The sequence below is a fragment of the Lycium barbarum genome, chromosome 10 (assembly GCF_019175385.1).
Source record: "Lycium barbarum isolate Lr01 chromosome 10, ASM1917538v2, whole genome shotgun sequence".
In the NCBI taxonomy this organism is placed as follows: Eukaryota; Viridiplantae; Streptophyta; class Magnoliopsida; order Solanales; family Solanaceae; genus Lycium; species Lycium barbarum.
The window spans coordinates 32459127-32476412 of record NC_083346.1 but is presented as its reverse complement, the minus strand read 5'-3'; the positions used below and the strand labels follow the sequence as shown (position 1 = coordinate 32476412).

Below are 17286 nucleotides of genomic sequence, written 5' to 3'. Positions count from 1 at the left end.
TAGCTCAGAGGGGTTATAGGACCCCCGCAAAGTATAAGTGTGTTACTGGTAATTCGGGACAAGTTTGAGGGTGTTTTTATGCATTTTCTCTTCTAAGTTGAATACAATATAAAAGTAGTTACAAATGAATATAGCGAAGTACAATTGAATTGGAATACAGTCGAATTTGAATACACGTTATTGTAGCTACGAAATATAATTAATAAAAGCGTAGCTATTCTCGAAAAAAGAAAAAAAAAAAAACCCAATGAGCCGTCATTTGTGTAAGTTGGTCAAAAACTAAAGACGAGCACAAAATAGGGCCAAAAGTGCAAATGACCCAGATAGGAGACTCAGATAATTACGGCCCAAGCTCATACAAGCTGCTGCTTCTTCTTCACCCAAGCTATTAAACATTACTTCTCTGCAATTATCTTCAAAGTTAATCACAAAATCTATGGCACATTTACTAGGAGGATTAGCTACTCCCCTTCTCTACAAACCCATTGCTGCTTCTTTCAACAACAATTACACACCCACTTCATCTTCCTCTTCCCACGCGCTTGATTCATTGTACATCAAACGCGCAGCCGAATTATCCGACAAATCAGCAGGATTAACCGCACCTCATCCTAACTTCGGTTGCGTTATCGCCACCGTTCCAAATGGTACTGTTGTCGGAGAAGGTTACTTGTACGCTGAAGGAACTGTTCCGGCTGAGGTACAAGCTGTTGAAGCTGCTGGGGAACAGTGTAGAGGTGCTACTGCTTATCTTAATATGGAACCTGGCGATTGTCATAGTAATAACAGTGCTGTTTCCGCGCTAATCAAGGTAAAATTTTATTCAATTGAATTCTCCATCAAATATGTTCAGACTTTGTATTGCTGAGTGTGTTCCTACTTTCAATGTCATTTGCACATTAAGTGTTTGTCTAAAATGAATTTTCTACTTTAAAAACAAACTAGTTCTTCTGCATTGTTTTTGGATGAAGTCTTCTCCTTTAAGAATTTAAGTTTTGCGCTCTGATCAAGGTAAATTTACTCGATTGAATTGACATTTCTCTCCTTCAATATGTTCGTTGAGGATTTTTGATCAAGTCTTCTGCTTTAGGAACTTAAGTGTACGTTTGGACATAAAAATTGTGAAATTTGGAAAAAAGTACTGCTCCCTTTGTCAATTGGAGTTTTTTTTTTGGATTTTTGCGAATGGTTTTGGAGTGAAAACAGCTTTTTGGAGTTTGTCGAATTCTGGAAAATTGTGACAATTCTATGTCCAAACAGTTTTCCCGGAAAAAAGTGAAAACTATCCATGGCCAAATGGGCCCTAAACACTTTATTTCATTCAACATAAAAAATGTTGTCCTTATGCAGAATCACTGATATCACCGCTATACCCAGGGGCAGATCTACATCCCATTGAGGGTGTTCACCCCAAAACCCTTGGCAAAAAATTACACTATATATATAAGGTATTTTTATATGTTTTATGCACATATATAAATTTTGAACACAAGAGTAGGGGTTGGTTTAGTGGTTTAGGGGATTCAAAATTCACCTTGAGATTCCAAGTTCAAGCCTCGGGCACTACATTTTTATTTTTCGAACCCCCTCATAGAATATCCTAGATCCGCCACCGGCTCTACCATGTAAAATGGATTGGTAAAGTTAGAGATTTTTTCTTTTTGTGACAATTGAGAGAAAGGCGCTCAAAGAATACCATCATATATAACCCTCAGGGGTTGGCCTGGTGGTAATTGGCTTGAGCCTTGGGGTGCTCCCTTTCAAGGTCTCAAGTTCGAAACCCACTGGGTGCAAACAATTTCTGAGGGCCATCGGACTGGGGTAAAACCCTGAATTAACCGTGGTGCACTTGCGGGAAACTCCTTGCCGAGGGCCTGTGCGCCCCCGGGATTAGTCGGGGCTCAAAGAGACCCGGACACCCGGTGCTTAATCAAAAAAAAAAAAAAATACCATCATATACTAGAAGCAGATACAAAATGATATTTGTTTAAAGAATTCACAGACATAATACATTTATTAGATTAGTTTGCTGTCAGTAGATCCCAATCGCATCTCTTACTTTTGTAAACATATATGCTTTTTGATAATGGTAGCTGTATATTCATCAGCACAAAAAACTATGCTCGCATCCAGATTTACAGAAGATCCAGTGAGTCCTAATGGACCTAATTACAATGATTCCAAAAGCTATAGTATTGACTCAGACTCCATACAAAAGACTCTTTACCCCAGAAATGTAAAAACAAAATTCAATCAATCTTAATCTTCTGCATTGAGAAGAACCAATACGTGCATTTGGACTGCTTTCCAGGTTCTCATCCTTTTGCTGTTTGACTGCATCACCCTTTTCAGTGGACTGTGATGTTAGAAGCATAAATAATAGTTCAATTATTGGCTTCCACGGAAGTGTATGCTTGTCTGACTAGCCGACAGTTAATTCTGTTGTTAATGATTTGTGTTTTAATCGGAATGCATCCAGCTTTGGGGTAATCTTTTCACGTGTTATGGTTTTAAGGAGTCTGGTACCATAGTGTATTCTTGTTGGGAGGAGAATTCATGTAACAATTTAAAAGATTCATCTGTTTTACGACCTTATTAGCCAGGAAGACAGATTACAAAAGTTGATAATATGCACACTTTTGTGTTGAAGTTTAGCTGGAAATGCAATTGATGCATCTTTGTTAGGCAGGAATTAGTAGAGTTGTTATTGGGATACGGCATCCGCTGCAACACCTTCGTGGCCATGGCATTCACGCGTTGAGAAGTGAAGGTCTTCAAGTTGATGTGCTTGGGGAAGATACACAGAATAAGACTATTGAGGTAATCTAATATGTAGTACATCCTGGAATGGGCACTTGATGGTCTTCTGTGTGGCAAAATTAACTCATTGCAAGCTCTCAATTCTTAGTTCCGGAGCTATAAAAAACATTCTACATTATACAAAAAAAGGTAGCGCTACTGCACTTCTGATTTTCTTCGTCACACGTGTCCTTGTTTTTTTCCTCACACGTATGGTAAATGTCTATCTACTTTTCACATTTGACGTGATTAGAAGTCTCAATAATGACAAAAAAGAAAGAAGAAAGTACCATCATTAGTGGTATGGTGCTAAATGTTCTTACAAAAACCATATACTCATTTTGCTACCTCAAGAAGAAATCTTTAAAAAAATTGCTTTTATGGTTCCCGGGAATTTAAAATATTCTATAAAATGCACTTGATCAAAAAAAAAAAAAAAAAATCTATAAAATGTGTTATCATCTTTGAAAGAAATCATACCATTCATGCATGTTTACATCTGATAATTAGCATTTATGTTAAATCACCACAAAATTTATGCTAAATTCCGCTTTTCTGATTCAGACTCCTTGTTAGAGACCAAGAATTTTCACTACTAAGTTGCAAAGAAATTTTGATATATAAGTATGGGTGGGAGACTTAATTTAAGTACAATATTCTCGTCGCTGTGTCACATAGGTCACACCAGAAATTTTGCTAATTGCATCAGTTTTGCATCCCTTAGTAGAGACAAAAACACTTGGTGATTTCTTTCCATTTGTTCTAGCCTTGGTGGACAGAGTTACTTGGTACCTGTTGCGGGTTGGAGGTGACAGGTACCCCGTGGAATGAGTCAAGGTGCGCGCAAGCTGACCCGAACACCACGCTTATCAAAAAAACAAAAAGATACATTAATAGTTTAGTGTTTGCATTATTAAGATCAGTTTTAGATGTTCCCTGAAAATAAAAAAACATTTGTTCTGCAAAAGTTACGACAGAAAATGAAGAAGAAATCTAAATTCAATATACTGTTAATGTGTTGCTTTGGTAAATCAATCTTCTCATGGGAAATATTTTCGCATTTTAGCGCTAATCCATACGTTCTTCAATTTCTCTGTGTAGAGCTTACACTTACATTCTACAATTTTCAGGAGGCTCTCAAAGCCTGCCTTTTTGTCAATGCTCCTTTACTATATAGAGCTGCGTCTCGAGTCCCGTTCTCTGTTCTCAAGTACGCAATGACACTTGATGGTGAGCACAGAGCCTATGATGTTGCAACAGCAGTGTTATGGTAACAAATCACAAGTTTCATTAACAAATTGGACAATCACCTGTGGTCACATTTTGGTGTACACAGGGAAAATTGCTGCTAGTAGTGGTCATGCATCATGGATCAGTAGCAAAAAGTCAAGAACTCGAGTTTTTGAAATGCGGGGTAGAAGTGATGCTGTTATTGTTGGAGGAAATACTGTGCGCAGAGACAGTATTACTCTTCTCCTTCCTCTATGCATGTCCTGAATGCTATAAATATCCTGTCAACATTTCCGGTTCCTCTATAATGTCCTGAATGCTATAAATATCCTGTCCACTTTTTTAGAGATACTCAAAATGGCTTTATGCTGCTTAACTTTGATGAGATGCCCCGATATCTTACTGCCACTATACTTTTGGTTTTGGGTTCTAGATCCACGTTTGACGGCTAGACATGGAGGTGGCCATGTGCCTCGGCGTATTGTATTATCTCAAACTCTTGATCTTCCTGAAGAAGCACATATTTGGAATGTTTCTGAGGTCCCCACCATAGTTGCTACACAAAGAGGTGCAAGGAGGAGTTTTCAGAGATTGCTTGCATCCAAAGGCGTTGAAGTGGTGGAATTTGATATTTTAGATCCTAGAGATGTTATGGATTACTTATATGATCGTGGTTACCTCTCCCTTCTGTGGGAGTGTGGAGGGACACTCGCTGCATCTGCTATTTCGTCTGGGGTCATACACAAGGTATACTCTCATTATCTTTTTTTGCTATCATTTTTTAATCTCCTGTTGAGCTATTATTACTTGTCAGGAAGATTCCTATTCTCTTCAATTTCTGAAATGGAAAGTATACAACTGAAAGAATAATTTTGATTTTCTTTTAAACCTTTTTAGAAGTTTTTGTTTTTTGACACCAGTGAATGACAACTAGCTGCCTGATTCAGGGGCTTTTTGCTTCAGAACAGTTCAGATTGAAAGATAGATACTTATCTAATTCTACTGTGTTTTAACTAAATAAGGGCATCAGTCTGACTTGTCTAGTGCACATTTTTGTTTTGTTTCACTCTATATTATTCCTTGTTCTGTCGAAATTTTCAATCAATGCTCAGAGTGTAGTATATCAAACACCCAGGGGTTCATGTTTCTTCCTTCCTTTATTTGCAGTTTCACTCTTTATGGTATTCTTCGTCTTATTGACAATTCAGGAGTCCTGTTTGTTGGCAGCTCTTCTAGTTGACTGAGTAATTAAACAGATTTTTGTCTGCTCTACTACAAGGAATCTTCAGATAGTTTGCATATGGAGAGAAATTTTGGTTTCTTATTGCAGTTATATATGTCAAACCTTACTGCAGGTACATGCATTTGTTGCTCCCAAAATTATAGGTGGGAAGAATGCACCATCTCCAGTTGGTGAACTTGGGATGGTAGAGATGACCCAGGCTCTGGAACTAATTGATGTTTGCTATGAGCAGGTTTGATATGCTTCTCCTCTAAATTTTCTGATTATGTGCATATTAGATGCATGTATTGCTGTCCCTTATCGTCAACCACTCCCTCACCCCCAACCAAAACAAAAGAGGGAAAGAGAAATGCATGTAGTGCTGCCTGGTCTGGCTTAATCCTCAATTATGTATAGTGTGCACAAGTTACAACCTGCGCATTTTTCTCTTTTTGGTCTTGTCCAAATTTCTGGTGTTTTCTTATTTGAGTCTAGCTCCTTGTATTTTATCTCCTGGTGATAAATCTGCTGAAGTAAAAAAAATAAAACAACGTTTACTTAATGATTGATTAAATTCCTTTTTATAGATTTTAGATGCCAATTACACTTTGTCGTTGAATGTTGTTGAATTTCTTGGCAACCATGTACACTATGATTCCATGTCTAAGCCAATTGTCTAAGCAGCATGCTGTAACAGTTTTTGTTACTTTCTCTTCCTGAAGCCTAATCGCCTGGTTGTAAGTAGCTTATTTACAGTGAAAGGAATCACAATGGCCTTCCTGATATTTAAAACAATGTGCTCGACAAACTATATGCAGAAATGGAATGCAAAATGTGGTCTTTCACCTTCCCTAAGAAGATGAGTTACTCCTATAGTCCTTTTAGGTTTCTAAGTTCTTGGAAACAAAGGAATTTATAAAAGTTTTCCCCTTGGAGGAACACTCTGTATGTGGGAGCTTCACAAAGCACAGCCGATATCAAACTCAAATAAAGTAGAAGGGCTGCAAGAGGTTAATGGCTAGCGTAAAGTATTCTAGGTTTAATGAATCCTTTGAACTGAATGGCTGAATAGGCACAATGTAATCAAAGGATTCATGTAGCTGACCTTAACTAATTTGTGATTGAGGTGTAGAAGATTATATTATGTCATTATTTTACGGAGGGAAGTTTAGCTTTCAAAATGGAAGAAGCTAGAGAAAAAGTCGTCAAAATTTCAGCATGCATATAAAAGGATAAGTAGGAATTGCAGGATAAATTAGTTAGTCCCATGTTACTTCTATCTCTTTGACAAAAAAAAAAAGAAGATATTTGCTTAAGTTAGAACTCGGTTATGTTCCTCATTCATTACCCATGTGCCAATGCTAGCATGCCAATTAAAGTGTCTTTCTTTTTGTATTTCTCCTTTACTCGTATTGCTCATATTCATATCTCTTGTTTGTGCATATGCTCAAGTTAAAGGATTATGTTTAGGTGTTATCAGACGCTAACTTCTGCAATCTATCTGCCATTCCAAATCTTTAAACTCTTTTTAGTTACCATTGGTTTGCTCGGAAGTCTGTTAAACGAGGGTCCCACATTGCACGTTGTAGGTATGGTGCTGCCTATGCGGCCCCACCTCTGAAAAGCAGATATTACTTCCTTTGGCTAGCCTTTAACTAAGTGTCATTGTAGCTTCGAACAAAATGTTTAACATCCTGTATCACTATGATAATCTGTGAAGGCAGTAAAAAACAAACGTCTCCATGCCATTAATATCTAATTATTGATGAACCCAAATGCTGAAATAATTTCACCTTATAGCAATAAGATGGTACAACACCACATGGCAATTTTTTGTTCATTTATGTGTTTCTTTGACTTAGTAGAACTGTAATGCATGCAATAATTGCTAAAAGTTATATTGCATTTCAATTGCTCTGTTTTGAAGGATTTTCAATGTCATTCTCTGATATCATTTCTTAGGCGATTGCTCTGTTTTGAAGGATTTTCAATGTCATTCTCTGATATCATTTCTTAGGCGAAGCGGCAGGTAGGATTAGCTATCAACCGCCTTCAAGAAATAAAACAAGATAAAGTGAAACCTTGTTGTCCCTTTGGACTGTTTCCCCTTCTTCTGACTTACCTTTTATTCATGACTATTTTTTCTGTTAGTTAATTTTTAAACTCTGTAAGTCATATGAAAATGCAGATTGGACCCGACATACTTGTTAGTGGGTTTCTGCAGCCAGTTCCTGACCTGACACCTACTATTCCATCAATACAAGAAACTTCAGCCATTGACCCTACCATTTCTCCTTATGAATCAAACATCATATTCTTTTACAAGACGTGGGATCCATATGGTGCCTTCTCAAACTTCTCTCTCCATCCAATTCAAATGCCCGATGAAATTGGAGAACTTGTCACCTGGTCCAGTGTAGAGCATTATTACCAGGTCATTTCCTTGAAAAACGTAAAGAAAAAACTTTATTATTTGCAGCATGTCTCAGACATTTGATAAATAATTCTTTGATTGAAGGCGCAAAAGTTTGTTGGGGCATCTGATCCTGTAGCTAAGATCTGTATTGAAGAAATAAAATGTGCAAAGAGCCCTGAGGAAGCAGCACGGATTGGAAGGAGAATACAGAGGCAGCAACCTAATCTGGTATTCTTTTCTTACAACATATTCCCATTGCTTCTCCATGTACTATCATTTTTCTGGTGAAAAAAAAAATGCTAATCATTTTTCTAGTGGTTCCTTATTCATGTGTTTAGAAAGCATAAGCATGCCACTTAACTAGATAGCAGAATATAATCAATTATATTGTGAATGCTTGATCATAAATGGGTGAGGTCAGAAGCTATCTACTTCGTATTAAATGGTATTTCTAAAGTGGCTTAGTAGAGGCAGATTCAGGATTTGAAGTTTATGGGTTCTTATAACAATCTCAAGTTAGTATGCGATAATAACTGGTTCACAATCGAATAATTATAGATATTTTAGCAGATTTCTTAATACATATATAAGGTTTGGACAAAAGCTAATGGGTTCACGTGAACCCGTAGACGATACTCTAGATCCTGCCTCCGTGGCTTAGTGAGCCAAAATAAATAAATTAAAATTCCACAGGAAGTGTTTTAGTTTGTATTATGAAGTAAAACTAGTTTATTTAAACAACACAGTTCTATCAAATGAAAAAATGATTTTTGAAATTGCTGGCAGCAGATCCCCGGTAATACTGAAGGGGGTATTGATTATCGAACCTATTCGGTTGTCTATAAAAAGTAATAATGAACAATTTATTTTGTATCAAATCATAGGTATTTTTCATTGGTTCATAAAAGTAACCACCAAACTAATCAAAGATATTGAAAACAAAGATATGTTTGATAAAAAGAAGATGAATTCATCTGCAACCTCAAACTCAGAATAAATACAGGCAAAAATATATATTTTGATCTGCTTGTTCCTGAAAATATTGTATGGTCTAGACATCATAGAGAATTGAGAGTCCATCCACAATCCCAGGGCGAGGTAAGTCAGATTCCAGAAAGGATGCTTCAAAGAAGTAGTTAAGTTGAAATGTTGGTAGCAATATTAAGCAGAGGAGAATTTGGAAATATTGCCAATGTGCAACAAAGAGTTATAGTTCAGCAGCAAACATTACCTTAGCATTTCCACACTTATAAGTGTATAAGGAGTTTTGTTTCCAAACTGTTTGCTAATTCCAGCAATTTTAAGAAATTGAGACATGGATGATCCATCTTAATATAACCTATTGGTTCTGCACCATCCTCTTTTTTGCTTGCTCTCAATGGGACCTTTTATCTCTGTATTAATGGTCCGTAGTGTATAATGCAATTAAGGTCTAACTTCTGTTCATTCCCCTTCTATTCCTGTGTGTTCCAGGTAAGACCGGACTGGGAATCTATCAAGATTGACGTCATGTATAAGGCTTTAAAATGCAAGTTCACAACATACCCCTATTTAAACTCTTTGTTGCTTTCAACTGCGGGCTCTGTTCTTGTGGAGGGTTCACCCCATGATCTCTTCTGGGGAGGAGGTCGAGACGGAGAAGGCCTTAACTATCTTGGAAGGTTGCTAATGAAGTTGAGATCTGAGTTCCTAGGTGACTCTTCAACAAGTCAAAATTCTTTGCTTCATCAAACATCAGAAAATAAATAGTAGAGTATTTCTGTCCTAACAATGTTAGGCTAATGTTGTAATCTATCAAGACAACTAAGCCTTTTGATCATGGCAGAAAACTAAGCCTTTTGATCATGACTTATCTATTTATTCTGATTATAGAGAATCTTTAGTACTTTCCATTTTTAATTTATAAGATGTTAGCCTAACATGAATTTAAATGGGGAAACGTGGTCTCTGGGGATTCATATAGTCCATGTCAATTTGTTTGGGCTTGAGACATTGTATCTATCCTTGAGATTCATTTATTATCGTGCATAGAGAAATCATTGGCCTGCTAGTGTGTAATAAATCCTCTTTTGGTTCTTGTGGAGATCATTATGCTTTAGATACATTGGAACTTGTAGGAATATGCTGATGCCAAATATTTCGATGTGTAGCGAAGTGTTAAGAGTAATTGCGGTGATGTTAGAGATTAAAGCAAATGACAAATAGGGTTAAAAGTGTAATTATGTATACTCGGGGGTTAAAAATAAATTTTAGAGGGCGGGATGTCTAAGGGCCAAAATGGCTGTTTTCACTGGGTTTTGCAGGATGATATTTGTTCTGTAACACGTCTGAGCTCCTCAGCAAACAACCACGTTTACCTATTTTCGCAACCCGAAAATGGAGATGGAGAGCTGGTTTATTGTTGAACATTTATAAAGTAAGTTAGAGGCTTCCAAGTTATCTTTCACTAATATTTATTTAAACTGGAAGGTAGTATTAATTTGAACAAGTCAAAAGAATGTCCACTTTTTTAAATGCATAGCCTGAATAATATTTTAAAGTTTGCCAAAAATCAGCTTCAAGAGTTACGATTCAGTCTGTTAGCGGCCAATTTTCAAATGATCTACACAACTAATCATATTCCTTCTCAATGTCTAACGTGCTGTGGTGGTAGGTAACTTGCTTCTTCTCTGAATTTTCATTTATTATTATTAAACAAGTTAAAGCAAAATAATATGTTCAAGGGCCAACTTAGAATAAGCAGAAATTGATTCTTGACTTTTGGTTCGTGGAATTCTGCAAAGGCGGACCTAGGGCAAGTTCTACCGGTTCAACTAATCCCATTGCTCTAGGCTCGAACTATGTGTATATTTACAGCAAATAAGAAAGACCATTTTTATATAAAATATAATAAAATCATACTTATTCTGAACTGCTGAATCAGATATTTGTCATTTATTTGACTTGAGCAGAGAGGAGAATTGTAGACTTTGCTACATATTGTTCTTGTTTGCGTTTTGCATATTGTCTCTCAATGGCTGAAACAGGAGCTGCTTCTTCTTCTTCGTCATCATCTTCTTCTTCTTCTTTTTGGCCATGCACTTATGATGTTTTCTTAAGTTTTAGAGGAGAGGATGTACGGAAGAATTTCGTCGACCATCTATATACAGCTTTGCATCAAAGAGGAATTCACACCTTCAAAGATGATGAGAAACTTGAAAGGGGGAACTCTATTTCACCCTCACTTCTCAAAGCCATCGAAGAGTCGATGATTGCCATCATCATATTCTCCCAAAACTATGCTGCTTCCTCATGGTGTCTAGACGAGCTTGTTAAGATCACTGAATGCATGAAACTCAGTGGACAGATTGTTCTTCCTATCTTCTATGATGTGGATCCCTTGGCCGTAAGAAAACAAAAAGCAAGTGTTGGTGAATTTTTCGCTAAACATGAGTTAAATTTCAAAGATGATGAAGAAAGGGTGAAGAGATGGCGGACAGCTATGACGGAAGCAGCAAATCAATCTGGCTGGGATTTGCCGAATATTGCTAACGGGTAAATTTATGTTTATTTTTAGCTATTTGTTTTTAACTTCCAATTGTGCTTTGTTTGCCATAAGAACAACACAAGTACTAGGTAAACACTCAGGCGGAAACTCTATTACATACAAAGACAGTTTAGTTCTTGAATTATATACCGCTTGAGTAAGAAAAATCTTAGCCTAGCGTGGTTAAGGCAAGACAATCTTATCGAACAATGTAATATAAATTATAAAAGTTTTAACTGTATCTGATTTACTAAAAGTTGGAGGGAATAGTTCTGATGGAAATGTTGCTCTAGAAAGTTTTCTATTCATTTCTACTATCTTTCTTTTCCTAAATGAGATAGAACAGAAGGTACCTTAGTTATCTGCTAAGTTGGATTTAAGAACATTACACATGAATGAACCTTTTCTGTGTGGACTTGCATAATAATAGCCGTCTCCATCAAGTTTGTGATTCATTTTTTTCCTGATATCAGGCACGAATCAAAATGCATTCAGTTAATTGTAAAATGTGTCACGGAGAAAATAGGTCATACTGCTTGTGATGCTACTGAAAATCTTGTTGGAATACGCTCCAGAATGGGGAGGGTGTATTCCTTGTTGGATCTGAGGTCTGATAAAGTTCAATTCGTTGGAATATGGGGAATGAGCGGAATCGGAAAAACAACTATTGCAAGAGCCATCTATGACAAGATTTACAGTCACTTCGAAGGTGCCACTTTCCTTCATGAAGTTGGAGAAAATTCTGTCAAACATGGTATCCCACATTTGCAGCAGATACTTCTTTCCGAACTAATAATTCAGTTAAAAGATCAAAGAGTAAATAACATATTTGACGGGATCAGCTCAGTAAGAAGACGAGTAAATGGGAAAAAGGTTTTAATTGTTCTTGATGATGTCAATCATGGAGACCAACTAGATGCCCTTGCTAAAAGCCATGATTGGTTTGGTGAAGGCAGTAGAATCATCATAACAACAAAGGATAAGCACTTGCTTATGAGATATAAGGTGGACAAAATGTATAAAGTGAGTCTGTTAAACACTGATGAAAGTATTGAGCTCTTTAGTCGGTATGCATTCCAGAAAACCCATCCTAAAAATGAATATAAAGAAATCACAGCTGAAGTTGTTCGGTATGCAGGCGGTCTTCCATTAGCTCTTAGAGTTTTAGGTTCCTCTCTGTATGGTGGTGGCATGCCTGTGTGGAGGGATGCAGTGGAAAGACTCCAGAAAATTCCAGATGGACAAATTGTAGAAAAACTCAACGTAAGTTTCAATCGACTAAGTGAGGTTGACCAAAAGATATTCTTAGATATTGCATGTTTCTTTAAAGGGAAGAAAAAAGATTCAGTTATGAGAATTCTTCACAGTTTCAGTTTTACACCTGCCCTTGGCATAAGGAATCTCATGGAAAAATCTCTTATAACTGTTTCAAAAGGTCGGATTATGATGCATCAGTTGATACAAGAGATGGGTTGGCATATTATTCGTAAAGCAGCTTCAGACAATCTTGGCAAGTATAGTAGGTTGTGGTCTCCCGAGGATATTTTTGACGTACTGGCTAAAAGTGTGGTAAGTATATACTGCAGCATCACTTTTTGATCGTACAGGTGAATGAAAAAGAAGAACTTAAGTACTCATTTCCCTAACATTAATGTTACATTTCATTCCTCTTATAGGCCACAAAAGCTGTGGAAGGCATATGGTTGCGCTTGCCTATTCCAAGAGACATAAATGTCGATGCAGAAGCCTTCAAATATACGGACAACCTGAGGCTGCTCAAGATACACAATGCCTGTGTCTCCATAGCCCCTGCTTTTCTTCCAAATAAATTGATATGGCTTCATTGGCATGGCTACCCTATGAAATCACTTCCAACAAGTTTTCAAGCAGAAAGGCTTGTTTGTCTGAAAATGCAGTATAGCCGCCTTGTACACTTGTGGAAAGGAATAAAGGTATAATATTAGTTGGATGTAATTTAATTTGTTACTATCTTTGTCTTTTGAGTAAGGATTACTATTAGGGATTTTTTTTTTCATTTTTGGCCCATCAGCCAAAATTAATTGCTGGCGCCAGCCAAAATATACAAAATATATACACTGATTACGTATATTATGTGTATATTTATGTATACAATATGTATATTATATATATATTTATACTTAATTTACATAACCTATACTTATGCTGGATATTTTGTAAATTAGATCACCAAAAGGTATTGGACTGTAATTATCTCTTACTATTAATAATGAATCTGAAGTGAGTTGCCTTTCCTTCTCTGTTAACAGGTCCTAGACAAACTGAAGTTTCTCAACCTTAGTCACTCCCAAAAGCTAGTCAGCTGTCCAGATTTCAGTGGAGTCCCCAATCTTGAGAAGTTGATTCTTGAAGATTGTTCGAGTATAATTAAGATCCATCCTTCTGTTGGATTTCTCGAAAAGCTTGTTCTACTAAACCTGAAGAACTGCAGGAATCTTAAGAGCCTTCCAAGCAATATTCAATTGGATAATCTTGAGACTTTGATTCTTTCTGGCTGCTTCAAACTTGGAAATTTCCCAGAAATCATGGATGACATGAATTGCTTATCTGAGGTCTACTTGGAAGGGACAGCTGTAAAAGAGCTGCCTTCATCAATTGAACGCCTCACTGGCCTTCGCTTGATGAATCTAAGATACTGCAGGAATCTTACAAATTTACCAAAAACTATAGGCCAACTAAAATGTCTTAGGATTCTTATTCTATCTGGATGTTCAAAGCTAGAAAAGTTGCCAGAGGAAATAGGACATATAGAAATCTTGGAGGAGCTTTATTGCGACGAAACTGCCATTCAAAGTCCACCATCCTCCATTACACTATTGAAGAACCTTAAGACATTATCTTTTCATGGATGTAAAGAAATGGTATCTCAGTCATGGAGTTCACTTTTCTCTGCATTGAGAAAAAATCGCAAGCCAACAAGTTTGATGTTTTCTTCCTTTTCCGGTTTATTTTCTTTGAGGAAATTGGATCTTAGTGATTGCTGTATGTTGGATGAAGGAATTCCAAGCGATCTTGGATGCTTATCTTCTTTGGTTGAGCTAAATCTTGGCAGGAATAATTTTGTCGATATCTCTCAAGCAAGTCTTAAGATGCTTCCTCGGCTCAGAATCCTTGAGCTCGTGGGCTGTGGGAGGCTTGAAAGGTTGCCAGAACTTCCGACAACAATAGAGGAGGTTTTTGCAGATAATTGTGCATCCCTAATGAGTGATATGGGAATATTAACCAAGTACAAAATGTTGCAGCGAATATCATTCACTAATTGTGTTGGACTACTTCAGAATCAGCAGACTCATCACATGGCTACCTCATTGTGGCTTCACCTATTCAAGGTCTCTACCCCTCCCTTCTTTACACCTTCATCCTTACCTATTGCTGTCTTCATACCCTTTACTTTTGTACAATCAGGAATAGTATTTCACACAATGCCTAATCCTCTCAAGTTATGACGGGTCATTAATAAAGTGTACTCATCGAATAGCTTAAGCTTTTAGATGCGATGGTCACACACTTCAACACTATCTTCATATGCCTTTTACTTTCGTACATTCGAGATATAGCATATCAGACATTTGATCACTGTGAGTTTAAACACTGGCGAAAATGATAATAGATGAAAGTAATGCTAATTTGAAGGGAAGAACATAACAGCTATAGAGAATTAGATAAATCCATCAGCGTCAACGTTATTAAGGGGAGTCTGGAGTGTAGTAGTATATGATCATTAAGAAATAGTATATGGTCTTTACAGCCATTTCCAAATTCAATGAAACAATAGATAGATTCTTAAACTAACATGAATACTATGATTTTATTCTGCAGAAGTGCATTGTTAAAAGTGGTCACTTTAGCATTTACTTACCTGGAGAACAAGGTCCAGAGTGGTTTGGCAACAAACTTTATGGAACTTCAGTTTCAATGCAGCTGCCAAACAATTGGTACAATGATAAGTTCATGGGATTTGCCATCTGTGTTGTGTCTGACCTTGAAACAACATGGTTATCAGTTAATGAAGATTACCTACAGGGAATGCCAGGCATTTCGATCGAGTTTACAATCAAAAGCCACTACAGGAGGAGCACGAGTTGCCTAATGAACATTGGTTTTGTAGGGACAAACAAGAATGTTGCTTCAGATCACACATGTCTTGCCTATGTGCCATTTGAGGAATATTGGTCAATGTACAAGAACCACTTAGACAGCCCAAACAATTGGTCTGAGATCCATTTTTCTGCAAATTCTTTGAGGAAACATATTTTCCTGAAAAGTTGGGGAATTCGTCTCGTGTACACTGATGAGTTACAGATTTTCTCATCTTGAAGCTATTTCAGATGAGGTGTGTTCTCTCTCTTGTATATTCGTGGCTGACTTTCGATTGACCAATTTAGGATTGACTTTAGTTTTTGTTATGGATCAATGATGCTCCACTAGCCATTTTATGATTGAACAAAGTGATGTAAGTATTTTCAGTATAATAAAGTACATGAACTGCCAAGACGATGACAAGGTCAATCATGATATTAATTGGCAACTTTGCAACAAGTAATAATTTCTCCGTCGAGAGAGAATTCTCAAACTTAAAAAAGAAAAACAACTGTATCCAACGAACTGATAAGCAAGAAGAAGAAGAAGAAAGCTCCATTTCCGCCATGTTGGAAGACAGTTATAAAAGCGTAACATTTTCTAATAGGTCTGGTCACACTTCATGCTGTCAATGTTGTCACATTTATCGGGAAAAAATGGCAAATATTTAGTTTAGTAACTCTTTTGACACAAAAGCTTCAGTAACGACTCTACCTTTAGAGCAAGTATATATTTAATGTTTAATAAGTGAATAATAATTATACAACGGGCAATTCGCACGAATGCCCTTATTTTGGGGTAGTCTTTAATTTTTCTCATTAAATTGATGGTCTTTAATTTTTGCCCTTCGTTAGAACCCCTTGGTTTCAAGTTCGAACCCTTGCTCAGTAAAAAATTTTTTTAAAAAAAATCGCAAGGTAGAGTTTGGATTCGCAAGACAGAATTTTGCTATTTTCAGGCAGAGTTTGAAACTCTACCTTAAGGTAGAGTGTGCAGTCAAACTCTGCCTAATCAGGAAGAGTTTTGAGGCAAACTCTGCCTTAAGGTAGATTTTTGCCTTTAGGCATGCCAAAACTCTGCCTTTTGCCTTATACCTGCAGGCAGAATTTTGAATGCAAAACTCTGCCTCATGAATTCAAACCTCTATCTTGCGAAATTCTTTTTTTTTTTACTGAGCTGGGGTTAGAACCAGAACATTTGGGTATTAGGCGAAGGGAAAAAATTAAAGACCACCAATTTGAGGGGTAAAAATTAAAAGTGCTTTTGAAGGGCAAACCGCACAAAAAAAAAAAAAAAAACGTATACAATCAGTATATACTGTATACATTTATATTCTACTAGCTAAATTTTGTAAAAACTAATGAGTGTGATTCTTTTTAAAAATAATGGGTCCCTTCGGGCTTTTGGTTAGGGGTGTACATGGATCGGGTTAATTCGGATTTTTTAAACACCAAACTAAATCAATTGCGTCGGGTTTTTAAATTTATACACCAAACCAAACCAATAAAATTCAAGTTTTTCAACCTTGGGTTTTCTCGGGTTTTTTTTTTGGAATAGTCTTGTTACAAAACATATAACTTATATTTCATATATTTCTTTAGTTCTAGTAAGATTCAACTATATAATTAAGGTGTTTCTTAAGAAAACACAAAAAATGTGAGAAGAGTGATGACATTGTATTAAAATATTCAACAAAAGCTAATAAAATCGGTTAAAATAAATATTGCTAATTAACAAGCCATAAAGAAAATGACCATAATCTAAAAATACTAAGTCATGCTAAAATAAGTACGGCTAATAAGTATTAATTACATGACAAAGAAAAAAAACTTAAGTTATGTATTTTCACTTTCTAAATCAATTATGCAAAACTAAAGAATAGATATCCAACATTATTGTCATTTCTAGTGGTAAATTGAATTTCTTTTGTTAGCATTAGTGTTGAGTTGGTTTTGGTTTGGACTTTATTTGAGT

General features: G+C 36.5%; 2 protein-coding genes across 3 annotated transcripts; both read left to right on the top strand.

Moving 5' to 3' along the window:
* Positions 1-295: 295 nt before the first annotated feature.
* On the top strand, positions 296-9552 carry LOC132613784 (riboflavin biosynthesis protein PYRR, chloroplastic). Its single transcript, XM_060328006.1, has 9 exons — positions 296-811; positions 2686-2820; positions 3930-4029; positions 4136-4261; positions 4463-4776; positions 5385-5504; positions 7440-7685; positions 7770-7895; positions 9141-9552. The coding sequence occupies exons 1-9, from the start codon at positions 437-439 to the stop codon at positions 9414-9416; spliced, it is 1818 nt and encodes a 605-aa protein (XP_060183989.1). The 5' UTR covers positions 296-436; the 3' UTR covers positions 9417-9552.
* Positions 9553-9700: 148 nt separating this feature from the next.
* LOC132613782 (TMV resistance protein N-like) lies at positions 9701-15750 on the top strand. 2 transcript variants are annotated; one of them, XM_060328005.1, is made up of 6 exons: positions 9701-10083; positions 10767-11201; positions 11667-12762; positions 12870-13145; positions 13482-14561; positions 15052-15750. In XM_060328005.1, exons 2-6 carry the CDS (start codon positions 10915-10917, stop codon positions 15547-15549), a joined length of 3237 nt encoding a protein of 1078 aa, XP_060183988.1. In that variant the 5' UTR covers positions 9701-10083; positions 10767-10914; the 3' UTR covers positions 15550-15750. The 2 variants fall into 2 exon arrangements, with proteins under 2 accessions (XP_060183988.1, XP_060183987.1); XM_060328004.1 differs by lacking the exon at positions 9701-10083 and having other exon boundaries at positions 10103-11201.
* Positions 15751-17286: the final 1536 nt, after the last annotated feature.

What these genes read in the sequence shown, in the direction of transcription:
- LOC132613784 (XM_060328006.1), top strand. Translation starts at nt 437, where the DNA reads ATGGCACATTTACTAGGAGGATTAGCTACTCCCCTTCTCTACAAACCC. An exon ending in CACAGAATAAGACTATTGAG is followed by an intron (nt 2,821 to 3,929) that starts GTAATCTAATAT and finishes TACAATTTTCAG; the next exon opens with GAGGCTCTCAAAGCCTGCCT. An exon ending in GTGTAGAGCATTATTACCAG is followed by an intron (nt 7,686 to 7,769) that starts GTCATTTCCTTG and finishes CTTTGATTGAAG; the next exon opens with GCGCAAAAGTTTGTTGGGGC.
- LOC132613782 (XM_060328004.1), top strand. Translation starts at nt 10,681, where the DNA reads ATGGCTGAAACAGGAGCTGCTTCTTCTTCTTCGTCATCATCTTCTTCT. An exon ending in ACTTGTGGAAAGGAATAAAG is followed by an intron (nt 13,146 to 13,481) that starts GTATAATATTAG and finishes CTCTGTTAACAG; the next exon opens with GTCCTAGACAAACTGAAGTT. An exon ending in TGTGGCTTCACCTATTCAAG is followed by an intron (nt 14,562 to 15,051) that starts GTCTCTACCCCT and finishes TTTATTCTGCAG; the next exon opens with AAGTGCATTGTTAAAAGTGG.